Source organism: Eschscholzia californica, unplaced genomic scaffold (assembly GCF_041429995.1).
Source record: "Eschscholzia californica isolate CP2 unplaced genomic scaffold, dmEscCali1.0.p SCAF_1, whole genome shotgun sequence".
Classification (NCBI taxonomy): Eukaryota; Viridiplantae; Streptophyta; class Magnoliopsida; order Ranunculales; family Papaveraceae; genus Eschscholzia; species Eschscholzia californica.
The window spans coordinates 44180510-44205104 of record NW_028238198.1 but is presented as its reverse complement, the minus strand read 5'-3'; the positions used below and the strand labels follow the sequence as shown (position 1 = coordinate 44205104).

At 41.8% G+C, this 24595-nt stretch overlaps 1 protein-coding gene, 1 long non-coding RNA gene and 1 pseudogene across 2 annotated transcripts in view; 2 read left to right on the top strand and 1 right to left on the bottom strand.

Moving 5' to 3' along the window:
• LOC147567048 (uncharacterized) overlaps positions 1-19056 on the bottom strand; it is a 30598-nt gene extending 11542 nt beyond the window's left edge. The window contains exon 1 of the long non-coding RNA XR_015230663.1: positions 18983-19056. This is a non-coding gene — a long non-coding RNA (uncharacterized LOC147567048). The remainder of the gene's footprint in view (positions 1-18982) is intronic.
• Positions 19057-19618: 562 nt separating this feature from the next.
• Positions 19619-20162, top strand: LOC147567047 (secreted RxLR effector protein 161 pseudogene; annotated as a pseudogene).
• Positions 20163-22385: 2223 nt separating this feature from the next.
• LOC147567046 (uncharacterized) lies at positions 22386-23083 on the top strand. The gene is made up of 2 exons (XM_086656744.1): positions 22386-22453; positions 22567-23083. The coding sequence occupies exons 1-2, from the start codon at positions 22386-22388 to the stop codon at positions 23081-23083; spliced, it is 585 nt and encodes a 194-aa protein (XP_086512870.1).
• Positions 23084-24595: the final 1512 nt, after the last annotated feature.

The following is a 24595-nucleotide window of genomic DNA, read 5'->3' as shown; positions in this document are numbered from 1 at the left end:
CGACGGGATCCACTAAAAACCGTCGACTATAACATCTGTTCCGACGGTTTTGGTTTAAGCCGTCGGCAACGGCCGTCGGCAATAAAGCCTATTTTTGTAGTGTCTTGGGTTACTATATTGTTGTTGTAATTAGTTTTTAATTGTAGTATATGTCTATTGTATCACTAATTGGTTTTAAGTTGATGATAATCTAGTAACAATTGATAGTTTAAAGCTATTATAGTTCTAACTATTAAAAAGTAGGTTTAAAATTGAAGAGAGCCATGTAAACTCTAGGAAAGAAAATATCTACTTGATATGTAGCACTAAGAAGAAGAACTAAACCCTTTAGCAAATCCCTTTCAAGCTCCTCCTTTTCCTTCTTCACTTTCTCTATCTAAAATCTCACTTTCTCACTCTAGAATCCCCTTCTCAACCTTGTTCTTTAGGAGTGAGAGAAAAAGAAATAAAGATGTTAGGGTTACTATTAATTAAAAGGGCAAAAAGAAAATCTAGGTATGTATATGCTATATGAACCCACTTATTTTTTAACGGCACCCTCATAAAGAAAACTGGGTACCACAATCTCCCCTCCTAAAACAAAATTTCGTCCTCGAAATTGAATGTACATGTCGAGAGAAAAAGGTGAGGATAACGAAGCTTCATATCATCTTCCCGCTCCCAAGTAACTTCCTTGTCATTGTGGTGATGCCACTAAACCTTGACCATGGGAATGGTCTTTCGTCGAAGGACATGCTCTCTACGATCAATAATCTGAGCCGGTTCCTCTTCATAAGATACATTTGGCTGGAGCTCCAAATAATGGTAGTCTACGACTGAATGTTGATCTCCATCTCTCACGTGCTTTCGTAGCATCGAAATGTGAAATACATTTTGAACTCCTGCCAAACTTGCAGGCAAGTCAAGGCGATAGGCTACCTTTCCCACCTTCTGAACTACTCTGAAAGGTCCAATATATCTGGGAGCCAAATTTCCTTTCTTACCGAATCGTAAAACACCTTTCATAGGTGACACCTTCAACAAGACCTCATCTTGAACGATAAACTCCAAATCTTTGCATCGCTTGTCAGCATAACTTTTCTGACAACTTTGAGCTGCTTGGAGCCTACTCCGAATCAAAGTAATCTTCTTAGAAGTATCACGAATCACCTTTGGTCTTTCTAGTTTAGCGTCACCTGCCTCTGTTCAAGACAATGGTGACCGACAAGGTCTCCCGTATAATGCCTCGAAAGGTGCCATGCCAATACTAGATTGGTAGCTATTATTATATGCAAATTCCACCAAAGGAAAGTGATCTTGCCAACTCCCTCCAAGATCTAGTATTGAGCATCGCAACATATCTTCAAGTACTCTATTAACTCGCTCTGTCTGTCCATCAGTCTGAGGATGAAAAGCTGTACTGAAATGTAAAGATGTCCCCATAAAAGTTTGAAAACTCTTCTAAAACCGTGAAGTAAAGGACGAATCTCTGTCTAAAACAATAGACGCCCGAACTCCATGCAACCTGACTTTTTCCTTGATGTAAAGTTGTGTCAGTCGATCTCCACTATCTGTCCTTTTCACTGGTAGGAAGTTAACCGACTTAGTCAACTTGTCTACTATCACCCAAATGGCGTCAAAGCCTCTACTAGAACGCGGTAAACCTGTGATGAAGTCCATCGATATATTCTCCCATTTTCACTCTGGAATGGGCAACGGTTCCAAGAGTCCCGATGGATGTCGATTTTCCGCTTTCACCATCTGACACACATTACACTTCCTCACATACTCCGCAACATCTTTCTTCATCCCTGACCATCAGTACTGTCTCTTCAAGTCCCTGTACATCTTGTTACCCCCACGGTGAACTATGTACTTACTTCGGTGTGCTTCATCTAATATATCGCGTCTCAAGACCGGATCTGTTGGTACATATAACCTCCCTCGAAATCTCAATCCGCCGTCCTGCCCAGTACTGAATTCAGTATCGGTGTCTTGCATAGACGAAACCTGTTTTTGGCACCACTCATCATCAATTTAAGCATCCACAATACGGTTCAGCAAAGATGGTCTAACAACCATACTACCAAAAAATAACGAGTCAACTCTTGACTCCACAACGTCAATGGCATATGTTGCCACATCCTCCAACATCTTCCACTGGTTCATCATCAATGTTGCCACGATACCCCTCGGTTTTCGGCTTAGTGCATCAGTTACCACATTTGCCTTACCCTGGTGGTACTGCAACGTGAAGTTATAATCCTTCATCAACTCCAACCACCTGCGTTGACGCATGTTCAACTCCTTTTGTGAGAAGAGATACTTGAGGCTCATATGATCGGTAAAGAGATCGAACTTCTCACCATACAGATAGTGCCTCCAAATCTTCAAGGCAAACACTATAGCTGCCAACTCTAAGTCATGAGTTGGATAGTTTTGCTCATGTGGCCTCAACTGCCTAGAAGCATAAGCAACCACTTTTATCTTTTTGCATCAATACATAACCCAAACCCTGAATAGAAGCATCAGTATAAATCACAAATCTGGTGTCACTCTCTGGAATGATCAACACCGTTTTCGTAGTCAACTTTGTCTTAAGTTCTTTGAAAGCCTCATCACACTTTGCAGCCCATGAGAAGACCACTCCCTTCTTTGTAAGATTCGTCAAAGGTCCTTAGTCTTGGAGTAGAGAAGAATGTCATCAATAAAAACAATGACAAATTTATCTAAGAAGTCCTTGAACACCCGATTCATGAGATCCATAAACACTACAGGAGCGTTAGTTAAACCGAATGACATAACAAGAAACTCATATGAACCATAACGTGTCACAAATGCCGTCTTCGGAAGGTCCTCCTCTCGGACTCGTAACTGATGGTACCCTGACCTCAAGTCAATCTTAGAGAACCACTTGGTCCCTCTCAGTCGATCAAACAGGTCATCAATCGTTGGCAAAGGATATTTATTCTTCACAATAACCTTGTTGAGCTCTCTATAATCGATACACAACCGCATTGACCCATCTTTCTTTTTAACATAATAACAGGTGCACCCCAAGGATAACTACTCTGACCTATGAACCCTTGATCTAGTAATTTCTGAATCTAGTCCTTAAGCTCTCGCAGTTCTATCGGAGCCATTCGGTAAGGAGTCCGAGCTATAGGCTTGGTATCCGGTTCCAAATGAATGCAGAAGTCAATCTCCCTGCGTGGTGGCAACCCTGGTACATCTCTGAACACATCGTGGTGCTCACTAATCACATCAATACTATCAAGCCCCTCACTCACTACCAGATGCTCTTCTAGCTCTACGTTGCTCAAGTGAACCTCTCTAATCGGACTAGTCAATGCTAACACTGTAAACACTTCTTCCCCTAGAAGAAAATATGTGACTGTTTTGGCATAACAGTCCACAAGTGCTAGTGTGAGGCAAACCAATCCATGCCTAAAATCACATCATACCGTACCAATTCAAGCACAAAAAGGTCTGCAACGAAATCTCGCTCGCCGAATCTAATAATGCACCCCGTACAGATGTGGTCTATCACAATCAGACCACCCCAAGCAGAAAACCCTGAAAAAGATCTTCCACATCGATCTAGCGCTATGGGTAACTTACGAACAAAAGAAACAGAGATAAATGTGCACATGGCACCAGGATCAAATAAAATTTTACCCATTTTAGTATGCATAAGGAGTGTACCTTCTGATGATGCATAAAATGTCCAGACGTTGACTAACGTCTGAAGAGTCAAAGATCAAACCAGAAGTCTCTTGGAACAGAGGCAGCAGGACAACTAAAACCCCTGATGGTCCACCGCACATTCCCACAACAGGGAGGTCGGCCAGAAGAAACCAGCTCTACACAAAACGCCCTTGGCATGGACAGATCAGCCCTGGGATCTCTAAAGGAATAAGGGGGGTCTCCACAGGTTCGGCCCATATCTTACGCCCAGAACTGGGAAGATATAAGCACTGCGCAACCTAATGACTTAATCCCGGACTTTCTAGAAAGATCTCAGTCGGTTACACATCTAGAAGTGTTTAAGCCCGGTTGGACTCCACGTATCTAAAGGAGGAAACTTCTCCTTTAGAGTCTATCACTCTGGCAAAGATAAAAACGAAGTATCCTTGAACTTAGGAACTTTCACTTACCAGAGATCCGGGATAGACTCGAAGAGAAACCCTAGATATGCAAAAGAGGTAACTTCTATATTGGTTTGACGACAACCGCCTCACCACCGCCACTGATCATAGTCGGCCTAACATCGCCTATAAAAGGCCCCCCCACATCGTCCTTCTCAGGACACAATCTCTTCTCCCAAAAAGATCACCCAAAACTCGGAGTTCTCATAACTCGCTCACAAAAGGATCAATCAATATTCATTCTTTTACTGCAAGGAGCAACCTGACTGTCTTGAACGTCGGAGCGGTTTTCAAAACCTTTGCAGGTTTTCCCTTCTTTGGGAACTGACGAACAGGAGCAAGGAATCAGGAGCTGAAGCTAAGAGTCAGGAGCTGGAGCAAGAAGTAGGGAGCAGAGAAGCGGAGCAGAGCAGAGAAGTAGAGCTGAGCAAAGGAATCTCGCCTCTCTAGACAGAATATTCTATCATAACGGAGGCTGTCATGCATCAACTCCCTTTTTCATGCTAATTTAACCGGGAGCCAATTTTTGACATCAGCATTTGGCGCTAGAAGGAGGGGATCTCTCCAACAAATCATCACATTCGGTAACTCAAATCCTACTCAATATTTTTTCAGAACTATCTACTTCCCTGAGTTCTTCAGGCAAACATGTCTTCAAACGAGAACACTCCACATGGGACATCCCATAGATCCCAGAGCGTACATGATCTCGTGACAGAACTCGAATAACTCAAGACTGTATACCTCCGAAGGGACGAGGACGCAAAACGATTGGAGGAAAGCCTCTGCAAGGCTGAGATAGGCAAGAGGGCCGCGGTACCTAATGAGAGGAAGGAAGTTCTCAAGACGTTCGCGAGAAGGCTCTTCTCGCCTGGAGAGACGTACACACCTGAGGCCCTAACTCTACAACCAGGCGACCAGATGCGTCTGGAGAGTATCTTGAGGGAATAAGGCGTGCAAAATCCAGACGAACCTTATACCCCCAGGAATGCTGGGATAGGCGAGGGGTGTGTGGACGACCCCACCCTATGCGAGTTGGTTATACACCAAGTAGCGGAATTAACAAGAGAAAAAGAGAAGAACAAACTCTGGGGAAGGACAGTAATTCGGCAGCCACCTCTCTGCCGGGAAATACTGGAATCCAAAAAACCAGCCAACTTCAAGTGTCCCACGCTGGAGCACTATCACGGCGTGGAAGTTCCAGGGGTATTCATTGACAACTATGCTGCGAGGATGAATTTATGCACGACCAGCCGAAATATATGGTGTGTGGTATTCGCCACAATCCTAAAAAGGCCAGCTCAGGCATGGTACCAAGCGCTAGCCCCGGGGTCAATAAAGTCTTTTGACCAGCTCGCCCAAGCTTTTTACGAGGCTTTCTAAGGAAGCACGAGTATCAAGAGAGGGACCGAAGAGCTGTTCAACGTAGTACAAGGAAAAAGTGAAACACTGGCGAGCTACTGGCAGAGATTTCGCAACCTTATGGTTCAAGTTCCCGACCTAGAATCAAACGTTGCTTTTATTGCCCTAAAGAGAGGTCTCAGACAAGACGACATAATCAAAGATATCTCAGGGAGAAAGCCAGGCACCCTCGCAGGTCTAATAGAAAGGTTGCAACAATTTATCAGAACATAGGAGAATTATTTGCAGATGAAAGAGGTGGCCAATATTCCTTACGAAAGTGAGCGCCCTCGAAAAAGAGAAAGGGGAGAAGTCAGGTTACCCCGGGAACGAGAGCGAGCCAGGAGGCCGAGGGCTGACTTTGCAACATACACCCCCCCTAATGAAAGGAAGGGAGGAAATCTTGCAGATACAGATAGCAAAAGTAAAGGCCGTGAAGGATATATCTGTTCGGTCTGAAGGAGATGTCCTTCCGAAGGAGTGTCCTTCGACCAAGATGGCAATGCGATCAATTTGTCAGCTAGGATAACGATGACCATACTGTGAAGATCATCCAGTCCGGTCCAATTAGGGTCGTAATGCTTTGCTAGAAGCCAACTACAATCGTCGGATCAATTCGATGATTCGCGGCTAACATAGACTGGATCTTACAACGGGTTACACATAAGAGTGGTAACTTGATCGGAGAGACTTGACTAGACGGGAACAGGCTAAAGATGGATTGGATCCAACTAAATAAGCCGAAAAGGTTCGAATGGAGATTCAGAACAAGATAGAAAGAACATAGCCTAAGAGAGGTGCCCGGAGCAAGGCTTTTTGGGCCGGCCATATGATGGTCGACCAAGGTGAGTGGGCCGGCCATATAAATCCATAGTGGACTGCCCTGGCCGGCCATACTAAAGGGGATAGCCAAAATACCCTAAAAGGGTATTTTGGTAATTATCTTTTCTATGACCCGAAAATAGAAAGACATAATCTGAATATGATTCTAATTAAGGTTTCTCTATATATAGGGTCATTAGAGAACAGAAAAGGTGTGGATTTTTCTCTAGAAGAAAAATATACAGCTCTATCTCTCTCTCTCAATATACAGCTAATGGAGAGAGAGGGTTATAGAGAAAAAGCTCCTGTTCTATCAATCTAGTCAAGAAGAAGTGTTCTTCTCAACCTTCTAGTAAGTCCTAGCAGTCCGAAAGGAAGGGAGATCAAGTCAACACACTCGGTGTCTCTTGCGAATGGACTTCTGGGATCGTACGATTTTGAATCATACGATACATGTGAACCATGCTTAGTGGGCAAAATGACACGATCATCCTTCAAGGGGAAAGGTGATTGAGTGAGTGAACCATTAGGACTGATACATAGAGATGTATGCGGACCTATAACGTTCACCGATGACTTCACTCGATATGGTTACATATATCTTATGAAGCATAAGTTGGAATCGTTTGAAATGTTCAAACAATTTCAGAACGAAGTAGAGAATCAATTTGGCAAGAAAATAAAAGCCATTCGATCAGATCGAGGTGGTGAATATTTGAGTCAAGAGTTTGAGGATCATCTTAGGAGTTGCGGAATAGTATCCCAACTCACTCCACCAGAAACACCTCAGATGAACGGTGTGTCCGAAAGGAGAAATCGAACCTTGATGGACATGGTTCGATCGATGATGAACTTAGCCGATCTTCCTAACACCTTCTAGGGATATGCTCTAGAAACGTCCGCTTTCACACTAAACTGAGCTCCGTCAAAAGCTGTAGAAAAGACACCATATGAGTTATGGACAGGAAAGGTTCCAAAGTTGTCTTTTTTCAAAGTCTGGGGTTGCGATGTTTATGTAAAACGTTTACAAGGAGATAAACTAGCACCAAGATCAGACAAATGTTTCTTTGTTAGATATCCAAAAGAGACAAAGGGGTATTATTTCTACAACCCATCAGAGAACAAAGTGTTTGTTGCTCGTGATGGTGTCTTCCTTGAAAAGGAGTTTCTTTCCAAGAAGACAAGTGGGAGAAATATAGAGATCGAAGAGATTAGGTTCGAGCAACAAACTTACCCCGTCGTACCGATGTCAGAAGTCGCGATCCCTAACTATTCAGAACCAATAGAAAAGGGAACAGAGGAAGAGATAGTAGATCTCGGAGATCTTCCCGCGCAAAGCGAATGAGATTCGCAAGAGAACCCTCAAGGAGTTGAGAGTGTCTCACCTGTTGTTCACGCCCCACGTAGGTCCGCAAGGCTGATTGAATTATCTCAACGACAAGAGATCTTGTTGATAGAAGATAATGAACCCAACACCTACAAACAATCTATGACGAGCCCAGACTCCGAAAAATGGCTGGAAGCCATGAAATCCATGTCTGAAAAAATCAAGTTTGGAACATGGTTGATTTGCCCGATGGAGTAGAACCCATTGGATGCAAATGGATTTTCAAGATGAAAACAGACAAGGATGGAAACGTAAGCGTTTTCAAAGCTACACTCGTGGCAAAAGGTTACGGACAAGTCCAAGGAATATACTACGAAGAAACCTTTTCCCCTGTCACAATGCTTAAGTCCATTAGGATTATTCTAGCAATTGCAGCTCATTACGATTATGAGATATGGCAAATGGATGTCAAAACCGCCTTCCTGAACGGAAAACTGGAAGAGGATGTGTACATGACACAACCTGAAGGTTTTGAGGACTCCAAAAATGTTGGAAAAGTTTGCAAGCTTTAAAGGTCCTACTACGGGTTGAAGCAAGCAAGTAGGAGCTGGAATCTTCGGTTCGACGAGAAAATCAAAGAGTTTGACTTTCTGAAGAACGAAGAAGAATCTTGTGTATACAAGAAGGTTAGTGGGAGCAACCTAGTTTTCTTGGTCCTGTATGTAGATGACATACTGATCGTTGGAAATAACATTCCTATGCTTAACTCCGTGAAAGAGTGGCTTAGGTGTTTTTCAATGAAAGACCTAGGAGATGCAGAATATATTTTAGGCATCAAGATCTATAGAGATAGATCAAGGAAGATGATTGGACTCTGTCAAGAAACTTATATCGATAAGATTCTTGGGAGATTCAAAATGGAAGACTCTTAGAGAGGATTTCTACCCATGAGACATGGCACGACGCTAAGCAAGACTCAGTGTCCCCAAGATCCTGATGAGCTAGCATACATTGATGCACCCGAAAAAGTTGCACACCCAAGCGGAGGTATCAAGTAGTAATCCGGCAAAGCCGGGATCGATCCAAGGATAGGAAGGTAGTTTGGATATCGAAGGGTCTTATCCCTCGGTCTAGATATTAAAGGCTTACTTAAATAAAAGCGGAAATAAAAGAAAGTAATGTGAGGTTTATAATCGAATAAGCAACAAAGAAGAAAGCAAGTAAAACAAACTAAAATATCAATGTAAGAGGGCGAGAGAGATTTGAGAGAAGAGTTCGGAGAAACAAGAGTCGGGAAGCAACAAAAGTCGAAAGACAAATAAGTGAGCGAGGTGTCGAAGTCCGGGAATCCATGATAATAAGCCTATAACTATGTACGGTCCAATCGAATGGATTGATGTAAATCTAGTCTCGATTCCTAAGGTTGACGTTCATAAGGACTACGTATGTCCTGAGATAATACTTAGTCAAACAAACTTCCTAAACGATTAAAACCGAGTCATCGAATGTGTCGTCTAGTCGCCTAACTATGTGAAGTGCATGACAAGACACATGAAATTTGAATCTAGACTACGATCGATATCGATCACTTTGCCTAATCGATTAACTATGCGAAGTACTTGATAAGACACATGAAAAACGATTGAAACAAGTAATCAAAATAAGAGAACATCAATTTATTATCAAAACATTAAATCATATCAAACATAATCACAAATTCATCACATTTCATCCATATAATCGACACACTTGATTTAGCTAAACATGGTGATAAGTAATAAATGAAAAGAAGATGATGAGAAATCCCCCTTTTTCGATGTAGTTCGAGGATAGGTTCGTCGGAAAATATGAGTAGATAAGGTTCAGCCGATCTCCCCTTAGCAAATTTTGGGTTCCTGATGGGCCTAAAAAGTTTCCTAAATAGGTCTCCACCCGCAAGTATACGGGCGTCAAGTAATAATTCCGGTAAGACCGGTTCGTTCCTCAGAGACTAGTTAAACCTATTCTAAAATTAGGAAGTAATAAGATTGTAAAATGATTTGGTTTTTGGTTTTTAAAATAAAATTACGGGAATGAAAATGAACTCAAATGGGGAGAGGAGTCTAGGGTTTAGGATTCCACCACATAAAATCACTTTTAGAAACAAATACTTAAAATGGTTAATTCTCTTTTTTATAACTCAGAATTTCGGATAATGAACTATCCTAATTCCGGGAGATGTTTTCGTTAAAACCGAATAAAACATAACAATGTAATCATTTTATTTTAAATAAATAAATCTCTAAACTACTATTTATCAATTAATAAGTATGAACCGTTAAATGATTTAACATAAGCACGATGCATCAAATCGAAAAGTATAAATAGTGAAAAGAAAATCTATTTATCAAACTAAAACGAATTAAACTATGAAGCATTAATCAAGAGTTAATCAATAAAAATTATATCTCTAAAAGATCAAAAAATGGGTTTCATCGTAAAACCCTAGATGGAGAGTCTTAGCTAATCATGATCGAGATTCAAATAAATATGAATAATAAAAGAGAATGGAAGAAAACTTAACTTTTTCGCTATTTCCAAACCAAACAGGGCCTTAGGGAAATGATTTCCTTCTGTTTTTCCCAAAATTCCGCCAAACAGACCCTTAGGGAAAACGATTTTCTCGTCTTCTCGGAAGTATTTTCTCCGTGGGAAAATAAATTTCCCACGGTTTTTTTTCTCCACTGTTTTCTCTCTTTTCTCTACTGTTTTCTGATCTCTCTCTCTCTATAATCTCTCTCTATTTCTCTGTAATCTCCCTCTCTCTCACAAAGAAGAAGAAACAAAAAGAAAAAGAAAAATAAATAATATGAGTGATGATCAAAACAAAACCGAGATGATAAGCTATGTTCTCTAAATCAAACTTTCTGTTTTTCTCTCTCTTTTAATCTATCTCTCTCATAAAACTAACAACAATACAGAAATAGAATAAAGAAGATGAGAATCACTGTAATAATCTTCTCTGTTTAATTCACAATCGATTTATCACTTTGATTTCACTGAATTTCTCTCTCTACAAATTACTCCCTTTCTCTCACTACAAATATTTCTCTCTCTCTCTGTTTTAAAATTCTGTTTGAGCTTAGAGAGAATTGATCCCCCCCAAAGATGAGATAAAAATCCTTCTCTCTGTTCTTCAATATATATGTAAGAGAATCTCCCTACTGCCGAGAGTCATCTCTCAATCGAATCAATTTTGAAATCAAAATATGTGATCCATCAATTCTTTCCTTCTCGAAGCAATCCTTCCTTTCTGAAAATCTTTAATTCTATCTCCAAAAACCTTGTCTGATCTCTTTCTATTTCTTAATTATCACTTTCTCTCACTAGATTTTCTATCACTAATAACCGAGAGCCTTCTCTCTCCTCTCTCGGTTTCCAGCTCTAAGAAAATATCACCTTCCTCCTTCAGCTCTCGGTTTCTTTCTATTATAGCTATCCTTTCCTTCTCTGTTTTGGTGAAGAATTAGGGAAGAGAAAGGAAACATCTTTCTCTTTCTATTCTCGTTCTCATTCTCTCTCTACCTTCTGTTTTTCCCTCTTCTTTTCCAATTCAAATAAAATAGGAAAGAGAGAGACAGAATCATGGGAGACAATCGCGTGATCACATGGTGGTTGTTATGTAAGGACGATTCAGTGCATTGCGGGTAGCTGGAAATGGTTGCAGCGCGCGCTCAGATTGACCCACGTGCATAAAAAGATTCGGCAGCCGTCAGATTCCTAAGGAACGGATCTGGATGGTAGACGGATTGGGGAGTACGGTATAACTTTGCACGCGGGTATACGAGATTAAGAACTTTAAAAGATCCCGAAGTACAACTTTCTGTAACCGAAACGATCCCTCTCCCTATCTGAACCGTCTGCTTTGCCTCCCACTTACGCGCCACGTGTCCACAAGCTGATTTGGTCAACTAATTTATACCCCAACTTTGACTAGCTATGATTCTCCAGCCAGAACTCCGATTGGACTCCCGTTTTCGCCCTTGGGTTCGTCTTGGACTGTACTTTTCAACCGAGTACTAAAATTTCCAGAACACCCTCATCTCTAAATGACCGAAATACCCTCAAGTGTGTCTTTCTCCCGATATTAGCAATTTTTTCGCACCGAACTCCGTAAAAGACACCGGGGAAACAGAAACACATAATTTATCAGAGTAACTGCCCGTAATAGAATAACTAACCCGAGTTAAGAGATTCAGATGGGACATTTTCATGTCTCATCAGTTCCCCATAGCGACCACCATCATCTTCTCCATTTAGAACACAACCTCCATTAAAGCTTCACCAAGCTTTCTCTCTCAAAGCAATTTCAACCAAAAATCAAATCGAACACAAGGGGTAGCAAGACCATGACATGTGGAGTAAAAGCCCTACGGTTTCCAGCCAAAAAAAGTGGTCGGAACACCATGAAAAATCCGGCCAAAGAAAGGGGAATTCCGGCCAACTCAAAATCCGGCCAAATGTAGCAAACCCGAGCATCCTCCAGCTAGTAGCCGCATCCCGTGCAAGGTCCGTGCTGTCCCGAGCTATGGAGCAGCCATCCCGTGCGAAGTACAGCTCGTCCCGTGAAGAAGCTGTTGCTCGGAGCAGCTCACTGTCTCGTGAAGAACAGCCCGTGCTGTTCTTGTTGGTGTGTGCTGTTGTCGTGCTAGTCCCGTGCTCGTCCGTGCTTGAGTGCTCCTGCCCGAGCTGCTCCAGCCCGAGCTGCTCCAATGGAGCTCGGGCTGCTGTTCTCTAACAGCCGCGACCTTGCTCTTCCGGCCAAGACCAGGCCGGCCTCATGTGTTGGCCGGCCTAGCTTGGCCGACCTCTCCTTCTTCTCTTCCTCTCTCTTCAAATTCAAACCCTAGAAAGCCCTCAAGAACAAACAAAACCTAGCCTCCTCTTCCTCACTCTTCTTGTTAGCTTGGTGAAGAAGATGATGAATAGTGTCTTTGACCCCTTTTCTCTAACTTGAGTTAAACCCTAGACTTAGTCAAAGTTTGACTAAGTCTTTAGACTACTTCAAACCCTTGACTTTGTCCATCATAAAAGACTTTTGACTTGGACCAAAAAGGGTGCCCATAGAATCTCTATTGTTCTCTTCCTCTTTGGGCTCTTTGGTTGGGCTTCTTTCTAAAGCAAGGGAGTGCCTTCATCTTGTCTCTACATTTAGAACCAAGGGGTGCCTTCATAGAATCCTTGTTTCAAGACCGAACCTCGGCTTCTTTCATTCACAACTTTTCCGTCCGAATCGACTTCCGTTTTCACCGTCAGACTCGTCATTGACCTCACTTGTTGTTTGACTTCTGATATTGACCAAAATGACCAAAATACCCCTGGTGCTCTTTTCTTCCCTTTTGCCGCATAAGATGAAAATGTGATAATTCGCTCTCTTTATTCCGAATTACACGCCAAACCCCAAATAAACTACCTAGCAATGAAAACACATAAATAATTAGAAATAAAACTCGAAAAGAACTAACTCATCAAAGTTAAGTGACCTAAATGTGGCATTTTCGCGCCACATCAAACATCCCCAAACTTAGAATTTGCTAGTCCTCGAGCAAACAAACAAAACAAGACAATAAAGTAAACCTAGCTCACTTTCGGAGGACTCCCGATTGCATTTAGCGTATGCAACAAGCCTTTAAACCCTTAGGTTACCCCTAAAGGACGAGTTTTGTCTCGTGAGGGTTTCCAGTGAATACACCCACAAAGTTCTAGATTTCTAAGAGACATAAGGGTTCAACTATTGATGCAAATAAGGTGATGATCAACAAGTGAGAGACTTAAGTATGTCAAACATATGAACCAAACCAATAAACACAAAAGCATGCTAAGAGTCTCCTCACTAATAGTTTCATACTCAAGTGCAAATGTCTCATCATCATGAGTATCATCGAAGGCTAAAGTTACAAAACCTTGTTTCCTATCATAGCACATTTCACCTCGACTTTAGCCTCACGGTCATACGCTCTTAAACATGAAATCACTCAAATCGAATTGTAATGGTTCACTCTCATGTGTGAGCATGGAATAACGGAAACTCAACACATACAAAATTAAATGAGGATAACAAGTTCTAAAACGAAATGATCTCTTAAGAATGGAAATAACCACTAACGGAATGGGGAAGCTCACTCACCCTTCTCACCCACTCTACCCTCTAATAATGTCTCTTAAAAGTCAACGGATACAAGTGATGGAATGGAAGATGATGAAATCCCGAGAATGTCGACGCCTTCAACGATAAAAGAACACTCAAACAACCTTTAAACTTAACTTCTTGCCTTGAATACTTTATTTTCTACAACACTTACACAAACACAAAATAACACATATAGACACTTTTTTTCTTTTTTCTTTTTTTTTTTCCTTTTTTTTTTCTTTTTTTTTGTCTTTTTTTTTTCTTTCTTTTCACTTTTTTCTTTTTTTCGTTTTTTCCTTTTTTCACTTTTCACTTTCTTACACACATACCCAAACACCAAAACAAAAATACAACTAGTATTCTCAACAAATCACCTTTACTTTCACATTTAGCTTTCACATCCTTTCTTCTTTACTTTTCATGCCTTCATTCTCGAGAGTAGTATGATGAATGGATGGTGGAGTATCTGTTTCCCTAAAGTTGACACCATTATCGGGTTTCATGGACTACAAGAGTAAGGTTTATTCGCTATCCTGATGTCATTCCTAGTGGCTAAGGAAGTTGAGCTCATGAGATCGTCTAAGCTCTATTGAAAGTTGCGAAGTTGAGTAGTTCTTCATTCTACTCGGAGTTAGCGCGGAAGAGTACACTCAAAGGCAATAAAAAGGCTCAGATATCTCACATGGGTTTAAGTCTCCACTAATGACTATTTTAGGTCACTTAGAAGTGTTCCTTCTTCCTTAAGATGCTACTCACATGATAAGACACCAACACCAAAGGACTTAACATTCATGAAAAGACTAAGAGCATGCATAAGATTTATCAAGAAAGAACCACATGTATCAACATACTTAAAAATACCACTAGAGTCATACCAAATCTACCCAAAAAATTTCAAATTTGGTCAATTTGTTCAACCCTCTTGCGTTTTGAAATCTAAGGTCATGATGTCATGCGACTAAATGGTCGTATCCCCATCCCCAAACTTAAAACTAACATTGTCCTCAATGTACTAAGCATATACTCACCAAAAGATAAGAGGTACAATAAGTTAAAGAGAATAGTGGAAGGATATTACCATAGCCGAAGGAGATAAAAAGTGATACTACCAAGACTTAAGTATTCGAGTTCCAAGTTGATGATAAGTCAATCGCCATCCCCAAACTTGGAACGAACCACGTCCCAAAAGTATACAAATTGAGAAACGCTCCTAATACATCAATAAATAGAATAAGAATGAAACATAAGCATGACCATATAAAAATGACCACTCACGCAGGATCACTCGATTGCATCGAACCATGCAATTAGTCATTGATTCTCTTGCTTTCACAAGAGCACGAGTTAGGTCTCGTGGAGGGTTTCCAGAGATGATACCCACAAACATCAAACTCATCTCAATAGACCAACCAATCATATAACAAAAGACGAAATATTTGGGGGTCTACCCATACGAAAGTTTTAACTGGTAAAAACCGTCTCATAACAATGTAATGATATGGGTTTATATGTGAGACGGCAAAAAGTAAGAGGTAATCCCCAAACTTGGATGACGACAATGCAACAAAGTTTGACATAATAACAGGGAGGACATGCATTTCACTAAAGGGATCTACGTATGTATGAGATATTGGTTTAGATGTCGAACTACAACTTAAGGATTTGTCCATAAGGCTCGGGACTAAGTCAGAAGTTTCCTTAAGTGAAGGTTCAACCAATTGTTTAAACATTATTCTCGTCTCGATATCATACGTGTCCTTAGAGAAATCTATAGCTCCGCTCAAGAGGGCATCCACATCTAGTCCATCTTTATTAGCTACAAAGGTCTCAGGTAACAAACTAGTCATGTCGTTATGGTTCTCCTGAGCACTACTTGTATTGTCCCTCTTAACTATCGATGCCAGCATATTCATATCACTGGTAGGGAACAATTGTTGAGGGAAAGCATAATGAGGTTTATCAACTAGTTCAGACTAAGATTTCGACTTTAAAACCTCGTTATGTCCATCTCCTCTCTCAGAATTTGTAAGATCCTCGGGTATGTCTACCTTCATAGGAGTATTCAAGTTAATCATTTCATCACTTCCAAGAATGGAGTTGGACTTAACATTAGCACTAGGTGTATTACCCTCACCCGTACCCTTGAGATCTGTTGAAGTTTGGGGTTGTGAAACCCTTTTCTCGATGTCTTTCAAATTTTCCTCCATCTCTTTAAGGGCGTGCATGGTGTTTTGGCTAATCTGAGTTTCTGCCTCATAAAATGATTTCGAAACATCTTCAAGAGTCCTCTCATGATGAGACGCATAAGTGAAACCAACTAAGGGCTCTTGAAGATTCTCACAATCATTTGTAAAGGCATCACTCCTTGAACCTATGGGCTTCATATGAGTGTCCACGACATTTGTGCATCCTAGTGAGACATCTCGACTAAGAGAAATAGTAGGGCATTCACCCGCTAGGTGTTCTCGACTTGCACAAATGCTACAGACACTATCAATCACCAAATCACCATCATGCATATCTATAAATTCTTTCCGAGACACGTTGAAAACTTTATCATGTACTTCCCCATTTTCCTTTAAAAAGCATATGCCTCTTTTTGAGTAATGGTTTCCTTCGGCTATATCTCGATCACTATTAACGGGTGTGTCCCAATCTTGGGTCTTCTCCGCTAAAAGGTCGAGATACTCCCAAGCCTCATTAGGACTTTTACTCATAAACTCCCCATTGCACATCACTTCCACGAATTGTTTCATTTTGGAGGTCAAGCCATCGTAAAAGAATCCGATGACCCTCCATGTTTCGTAGTTATGATGTGGACATGCGAGAAGGAGGTCTTTAAATCTCTCCCAACACCTAAAGAAGGTCTCCTCTTTGTCTTGCTCAAAGTTCATAATTTCTCTTCTTAAGGTGGTGGTTCGATGAGCGGGAAATAACTTTTTCAAAAACACCCTAGTCATCTCATCCCAACTTCTTATAGTCCTAGGCCTTAAAGAATGAAACCATATCTTCGACTTTTCTTTTAATGAAAACGGAAATAATTTGAGCTTAGCGATTCCCTCAAGTTCTCCATTGATTGGGAGTATCGAACAAATCTCATCGAACTCTCTCAAATGAAAATATGGATCTTCATTCTCTAAGCCTCGAAATATAGGAAGTAATGGAATAATCTCAGGGTCTATGTCTAAATTACACACATTACTCGGATATATGATGCATGAAGGTATGCTAGCCATATTAGATTCAAGGTAGTCCCTAAGACTTCTAAGAGGTCGATGAACCTCATACCCATTATTCCAACTATCATTCCCACAAACATCTATTGAAGCACAATTAAAAAATGCAACCAATCACAAGTGTTCAATTCGACTACAACTATCAATAATAGACAAGACGCAAATGCACTTAAGCCGCTCAAATAGGTAAAGGTTAGGGAACGATACTAGAGGTGGCGTTTGTTACCACAATTGGATCCTCTTCCCTTTTCTTGTCTCTACCTTTTTATCCACAAATTTGTTTGCTTTCGTCCTTTAAAGCTCCTTGGATGACTACCTCAAAGAAAACAAGAATTAAAAAGAAGCTAAAAAAACAAAGTAAATAAACGTCCAAGTAAACAACTAACACCAAACTAATGAACAAAACACGTAACGATATCTAAACTACTAAACCTATCCCCGGCAGCGGCGCCAAAAACTTGATGCACCCGAAAAAGTTGCACACCCAAGCAGAGGTATCAAGTAGTAATCCGGCAAAGCCGGGATCGATCCAAGGATAGGAAGGTAGTTTGGATATCGAAGGGTCTTATCCCTCGGTCTAGATATTAAAGGCTTACTTAAATAAAAGCGGAAATAAAAGAAAGTAATGTGAGGTTTATAATCGAATAAGCAACAAAGAAGAAAGCAAGTAAAACAAACTAAAATATCAATGTAAGAGGGCGAGAGAGATTTGAGAGAAGAGTTCGGAGAAACAAGAGTCGGGAAGCAACAAAAGTCGAAAGACAAATAAGTGAGCGAGGTGTCGAAGTCCGGGAATCCATAATGATAAATCTACGACTATGTGTAGTCCGATCTAATGTTCAAAGTATAACCGACGTTCGACTCCTAAGGTGATGTCTATAAGCACTACGTATATCCGAAGATCATACTTAGTCAAACAAACGCCTTAATCGGTTGATCCCGAGTCATCGAAAGTGTTGTCTAGTCGCCTAACTATGTGAAGTGCATGACAAGACACATGAAAATATGACTTAGGCTACGATCGATATCGAATACTTCGTTTCGTCTATTAACTATGCGAAGTTCTTGACAAGACACATGAAAATACGATCAAAACGATATCGAATTAAATGAACATCAATTTATAGTCAAAACATCAAATCATATTAAACACAATCACGAATTCATCACATTTCATCTCATATAATCGACACACTTGATTTAGCTAACATGGTGATTGAATAATAAATGAAAAGAAGATGATGAGAAATCTCCCTTTTTCGATGTGGCTCGAGGCTAGGTTCGTCGAGAAAATGAGTCTTTAAGGTGCAGCCGATCTCCCCGTAGCAATTTTCTGGATTTCCCTTTAATAGTGAACTTTGGGTGTCCCCGAGTAAAAATCAGAGTCCCCATAGCACTCATCATCATCTTCTCCATCTCAAGAACATCCACCATTAAAGCTTCATCAAGCTTTCTCTCTCTAGAGATTTTTCACCGAAAATCAAATCAAACTACATGAGAAGATAGATCAAGACATGGGGAGTAAAAGCCCTATGGTTTTGAATCAAGAAAGTGGCCGGAACCCCTCGAGAAATCTGGTCAAATATGGTGAGATTCCGGCCAAACACTAATTCCGGTTAGATCCGAGCCGCGGTTGCGTCCCGTGCACGCTGCAGGCCCTTCCCGTGCTGCACCTTGAAGTTCCGAGCAATGAAGCTTCCAGCCGAGCTGCTGCCTTGCTCCCGTCGTGCGCTGAAGCTGCTGCTGCTGCCGAGAAGCTACTGTTCCTGATGTTGTTGCGAGCTGCTGCTGCTCGCTGCTGCTGCCGTGCTGCTCATGCTGTCCGGCGACTTTGTGTGGTGCCGGCCAACTTGGCCGGCACCCTCCTTGTCTCTTTCCCTCTTGCTCTCTCTTTCTCTACCAAACCCTCTTTCAACCCTTGCTTCTGGTGATGAAGAACCAGGCAAACCCTAACTTTCTCTCCCTTCCTCCCAAAACTTCTGTATTGTTAGAATGAAGAAGAAGATGAATAGTGTCTTGACCCTCTCTTTTTACTCAAACCCTAGACTTAGTCAAGACTTGACTTTGACTCAAACTTGAGTCCATAAAGAGGGTGCCTCCAAAATCTCTTCCTTCTTTCATCTTCTTTGGGTTTGGGTTTTGTTCCTTCATATCTAGGCTCTTGGGTTTTAGACTTGGGCTTTAATCTTCACATGGAAATCAAGGGGGGTGCCTTCATAGAATCTTTGTTTTAAGACCGAACCTCGACTTCGTTCTTCCACAACTTCCCCATCCGAACTCGGAATTGACTTCCGTTTTCATCGTTAGACTCGTCTTTGACTCCTCTTCTCATTTGATTTGCTTGAAATCTTTTTCTCTCGTTTTCGACACATGAAATGATAGTGACAATTCGTTCCCTTTATTCCGGTTTACACGCTTAACTCCAAAATAAGTACCTAACATGAAAAACACATAAAATATTATTGATAACACTCGAAAATGACTAATTAGTCTAAGTTAGGCTCTCCAAATGTGACATTTTCGCGCCACATCATACATGAAGAAGGTGCCTTATGCTTCGGCAATAGGATCAATCATGTACGCCATGGTCTGCACTCACCCAGACGTCTCATATTCTCGGAGCATGTGTAGTCGTTACCAATCTAATCCAGGTGAGAGACACTGGACCGCAACCAAGAATATCCTGAAGTACATGAAAAGGACAAAGGATCACTTCTTGGTTTATGGCGGGAAAGATGAACTAATCGTGGAAGGCCATGTGGATGCGAGCTTCCAAACGGACAGAGATGATTTCCGATCGCAGTCGGATTACGTCTTTTGTCTAAACGGAGGAGCAGTAAGCTGGAAAAGCTCAAAACAGACTACTGTAGCAGACTCTACCACAGAAGCAGAATACCTAGCCGCTTCGGAAGCAGCCAAGGAAGGAGTTTGTATCAAGAAGTTTATCTCTGAACTTGGTGTCGTTCCGAGCATAGAAAAAGGGGTAACTCTATATTGTGACAACAATGGAGCTATTGCCCAGGCTAAGGAACCAAGAGCATACCAAAAGTCCAAACATATCCAAAGGAAGTACCACGTGATTAGGGAAATCACTGAGCGAAAAGATGTGGTCATTTGCAAAGTCGATACGGACGACAACATTGGCGATCTGTTAACTAAACCACTGCCTCAGCCCAAGTATGAGAGTCGTAGAAGGGGCATAGGTACAAAGCGCATCGAAGAATGGCTTTAGGTTGTAATTGGATTAATAAAAGGAGTTTTATGTAATCAATTAGCTACATTCAATAAAAGAAATAAATAAATTATTTCTGTCATTAAATAATGGTTTAATGTTTAATTGACAGTCTAAAAATAATGAAGCATTCCAAGTAGGTTTATCAGATGCGTGATCTGGTAAATGAAACCCTACTAAGTAAACATGGAATAGATTCATTATTAAGTCCCTAGTCCAGGTCATTGCATGGACAACAATGACTCGTGAAGACTAGCATGGGAGATTGACTGATATCGCAGTTTCATGGGCTATAGGAATAGAGTATTCAAGTCAATTACATGGGTGTATGATTGGGGAATATACACTGGATAACCCAAACATGAGAGTTCTTCAAGAGTTGAAAAACGTCATGAACGCTCATAGGCAGATTGGAGAGATTCCTTAAACATGAGTACTCCACTCATCTTATGTAAGGAATATCGAACATTGGTACCGTCAAACGCTGTGCCGTAAAAGGAGGTTATAAAGACGGATTACTGGGGGAGCAGGATAGACATGAAGTTAAGTGGGAGTACAAGAGTGAATGATGTCCTCCTATTAAGATAGGATAAGTATCTCCGGGCCACTTGAGGAGAACCAGCTGAAAATGTGTGGCCACACTCAAATGGATTAATGGTTAATCATTTGTTTTGGCAGTTATTCTCCAGATCAAGAAAGTCTGAAAGATATGACGCATCAGATGAGATACGAAGAGACATAGGATTCGAGCATTGCACTTGTTCTAAGTACAAGTGGGAGACTGAAGGATATATCTGTTCGGTCTGAAGAAGATGTCCTTCCGAAGGAGTGTCCTTCGACCAAGATGGAAATGCGATCAATTTGTCAGCTAGGATAACAATGATCATATTGTGAAGATCATCCAGTCCGGTCCAATTAGGGGTCGTAATGCTTTGCTAGAAGCCAACTACGATCGTCGGATCAATTCGGTGATTCGCGGCTAACATAGACCAGATCCTACAACGGGTTACACATAAGAGTGGTAACTTGATCGGAGAGACTTGACTAGACGGGAACAGGCTAAAGATGGATTGCATCCAACTAAATAAGCCGAAAAGGTTCGAATGGAGATTCAAAACAAGATAGAAAGAACCGGGCCTAAAAGAGGTGCCCGGAGCAAGGCTTTTTGGGCCGGCCATATGATGGCCGACCAAGGTGAGTGGGACGGCCATATAAAGCCTATAGTGGGCTGCCCTCGCCGGCCACACTAGAGGGGATAGCCAAAATTGGTAGTTATCTTTTCTGTGACCCGAAAATAGAAAGACCTAATCTGAATATGATTCTAATTAGGGTTTCTCTATATATAGGGTCATTAGAGAACAAAAAAGGTGTGGATTTTTCTCTGGAAGAAAAATATACAGCTCTCTCTCTCTCTCTCAATATACAGCTAGTGGAGAGAGGTTTGCAGAGAAAAAGCTCCCGTTCTATCAATCTAGTCAAGAATAAGAGTTCTTCTCAACCTTCTAGTAAGTCCTAGCAGTCTGAAAGGAGGGGAGATCAAGTCAACACACTCGGTGTCTCAAGTAGAGGAGCTACAATTGGAGCACTCGATCTTCACACGCGATTGAAAAGGTTCGAGGGAAAAACGCGTTCAAGGTATTTATCCCTCTTATATTTCATTGATTAGTTCATGCTTATGATTCTGGGTACTTCTAGTGTTAACATATGATGTTTGAGATTCCGCTTAGAACAATAGATAGTTGTATTAGATACACACAAAATCCTACAGGCCGAACAACCCAAACCTAATGACGACCGAGGAGAGTTCAAATCTAGAGATATGACTGCATGGTGTGCCTTTCATAGAGGCTACGACCGCAAGACCGACGACTGTCGGCACCTCAAGAATCTGATTGAGGAGATGGTAAGAAAAGGAGAATTGGATAAATACATCCACCAAGAACAACAACCCTACGAATATCGAAACAAAAAGTCGGTAAACAAAGGAGGAATCGGATCGGGATCCGAAATCAACTGGCAGGGCCCCATTTATAGAAAAGCAAACAAAGGTCCAGAGGGGCCCACCGGAGTAATGGGGAATATAAATACCATAGCAGGAGGACCTACCCTCGGAGGAACAACCAAAGGCGAACAGCGCAGGTACGCCAACGAAGCAAAGAACCAACCGGTCTTCCTAATTAAGCCTGCCGTGGAAACTCCACCCATTGTCTTTACGGACGACGACTTGGTCGGGGTAATAACTCCGCACGCAGATCCACTGGTAAAACAGTCGTAGTTGCCAATTGGAGGATAGGACGTATTCTAGTTGATACAGGGAGCTCCACGGAGGTCATGAGTCGAACGTGCTTCCAGAAACTCGGGGTAAGCGAACACCATCTCAAATCTTATAAATCTTGTTTGACAGGATTCAGAGACAATCAGGTTGAAACAGGCGGAATAGCAACCCTGCCAGTGCTGATTGGCGAAGGAGAATCAGCAAAGGCGATAATGTTAAACTTCGCAATCGTCGATAAGATGTACGCCTATAACATCATATTGGGCAGAAACTTCCTGAGGGAGTTAGGAGCAAGAGTTTCCATGAACCACCTTATGATGAAGTTCTTAATTCCGGGAACGAATCTCATTGGGACGGTTAGGGGAGACCAGAAAATAGCCCAGGAATGTTATCTCCTCTCCGCACAGGGCTGCGAACAAGAAGAAGTGAATCCAGTCATCGTTGGAGGAGACAAAGTGTTCTACGGTGACCCGACGACAGATATGCAGAGCTGAAAAACTAAGGTCATCACTACCCTTACTATCTTTCCTTTTTAGATAAAGCCATTAGGCAAAAGAAGTAGCATTACTAGCTACATATCTTACCTTATAAAATAAAAATGTTTTTTTAGCACAAAACACTATAAAATGAGGAGTCCTAATTAAACTCATCTCGCTCTGAATCGAGCAGGTAGCCCTAACAGCGAAAGCCACGACCAGGGGACCTAAAGGCAGCCTTGGTAGGTGAGAGCAGCGACCAAGGGCCCTAATTAAATAACCCTGCTAAGTGAAAGCCACGATCAGGGAAAGGATAGCCTCCGTAGCTACGGCAACAACCGAGGGCCCTAAGAAGCAGTCCTAGTTAAACTGAACTTTGCTCGAGTAAAAACTGACCCTTCACCAAGGTCCTAAGGAGAAGTCATAGTTCATTGATCGGCTCAAGCCGGCAAAGGAGGTAGCTCCGGTACCTACGACTACGACCCGAGGCCTCACAAGGAAGAGTCCTAGTTAAACTCAACGCTTTACTCGAGTGAAATGTGGTCCCTGTGGATCCCCAAGGAGAAGTCCTAGTTAAACTACCGCCTCGATGAAGGTGACCGGGGGTACATGGAGAAGTCCTTGCGAAACTATTAATGCCTAAATGAGGAAGACAACCCTGGTAGCTAAGGCCACGACCAGGGGCATGGGAGGAGTACCGGTGAAAACTAGTCGTGCTTGCACCGACGTAATGAACTATGGTAGCCCAAGCTACGACCAAAGATCTAAGGAGAAGTCCTATTTAAACTAGCTAAGCTCAAGCTGGCGAAACCAGCTCTGGTAGCGAAAGCCACGACCAGAGGTCTAAGGAGAAGTCCTAGCGAAACTAGCCAGGCTCAAGCTGGCGAAACCAGCTCTGGTAGCGAAAGCCACGACCAGAGGTCTAAGGAGGAGTCCGAGCCAAGCTCAAGCTGGCGAAACCAGCTCTGGTGTCGAAAGCCACGACAATAGGTCTAAGGAGAAGTCCTAGCGAAACTAGCTAGACTCAAGCTGGCGAAACCAGCTCTGGTAGCGAAAGCCACGACCAGAGGTTTAAGGAGAAGTCCTAGTTTAACCGAGCTCAAGCTGGCGAAACCAGCTCTAGTAGCGAAAGCCATAGCCAAAGGTCTAAGGAGGAGTCCTGGTAAAACTAGTCATGCAAAGACAGCTCTGGAATAGACAATAGGAGGCAGAACAAAGATTGTGCAGGCGAAGGACTTCAACAAAACCCTCGCCAGCCACTTCCATGCAGAAGTGTTCAATGGAAAGTTCATCACGGTTCAGAACCATATAGAAGGCAACCCTAACGTCACTACCAGGGAGAGTTCCGCTAACCACTAAAAGAGACATGGTGAGATAAAAAAATTATTCTTGCTTTAAACGTCTATTTATAGGGCAAAAAGGGCTATGATGATAGGGCGTGATCAACGAAGAGTCGCGGCGAGCAGTCGTGGGAAATAAAGGAAAGCACAAAAGTAATGAAGAAAAGGGCATTCTATATTAATTCATAAG

What these genes read in the sequence shown, in the direction of transcription:
- LOC147567046 (XM_086656744.1), top strand. Translation starts at nt 22,386, where the DNA reads ATGGGGAATATAAATACCATAGCAGGAGGACCTACCCTCGGAGGAACA. An exon ending in ACCAAAGGCGAACAGCGCAG is followed by an intron (nt 22,454 to 22,566) that starts GTACGCCAACGA and finishes CTCCGCACGCAG; the next exon opens with ATCCACTGGTAAAACAGTCG.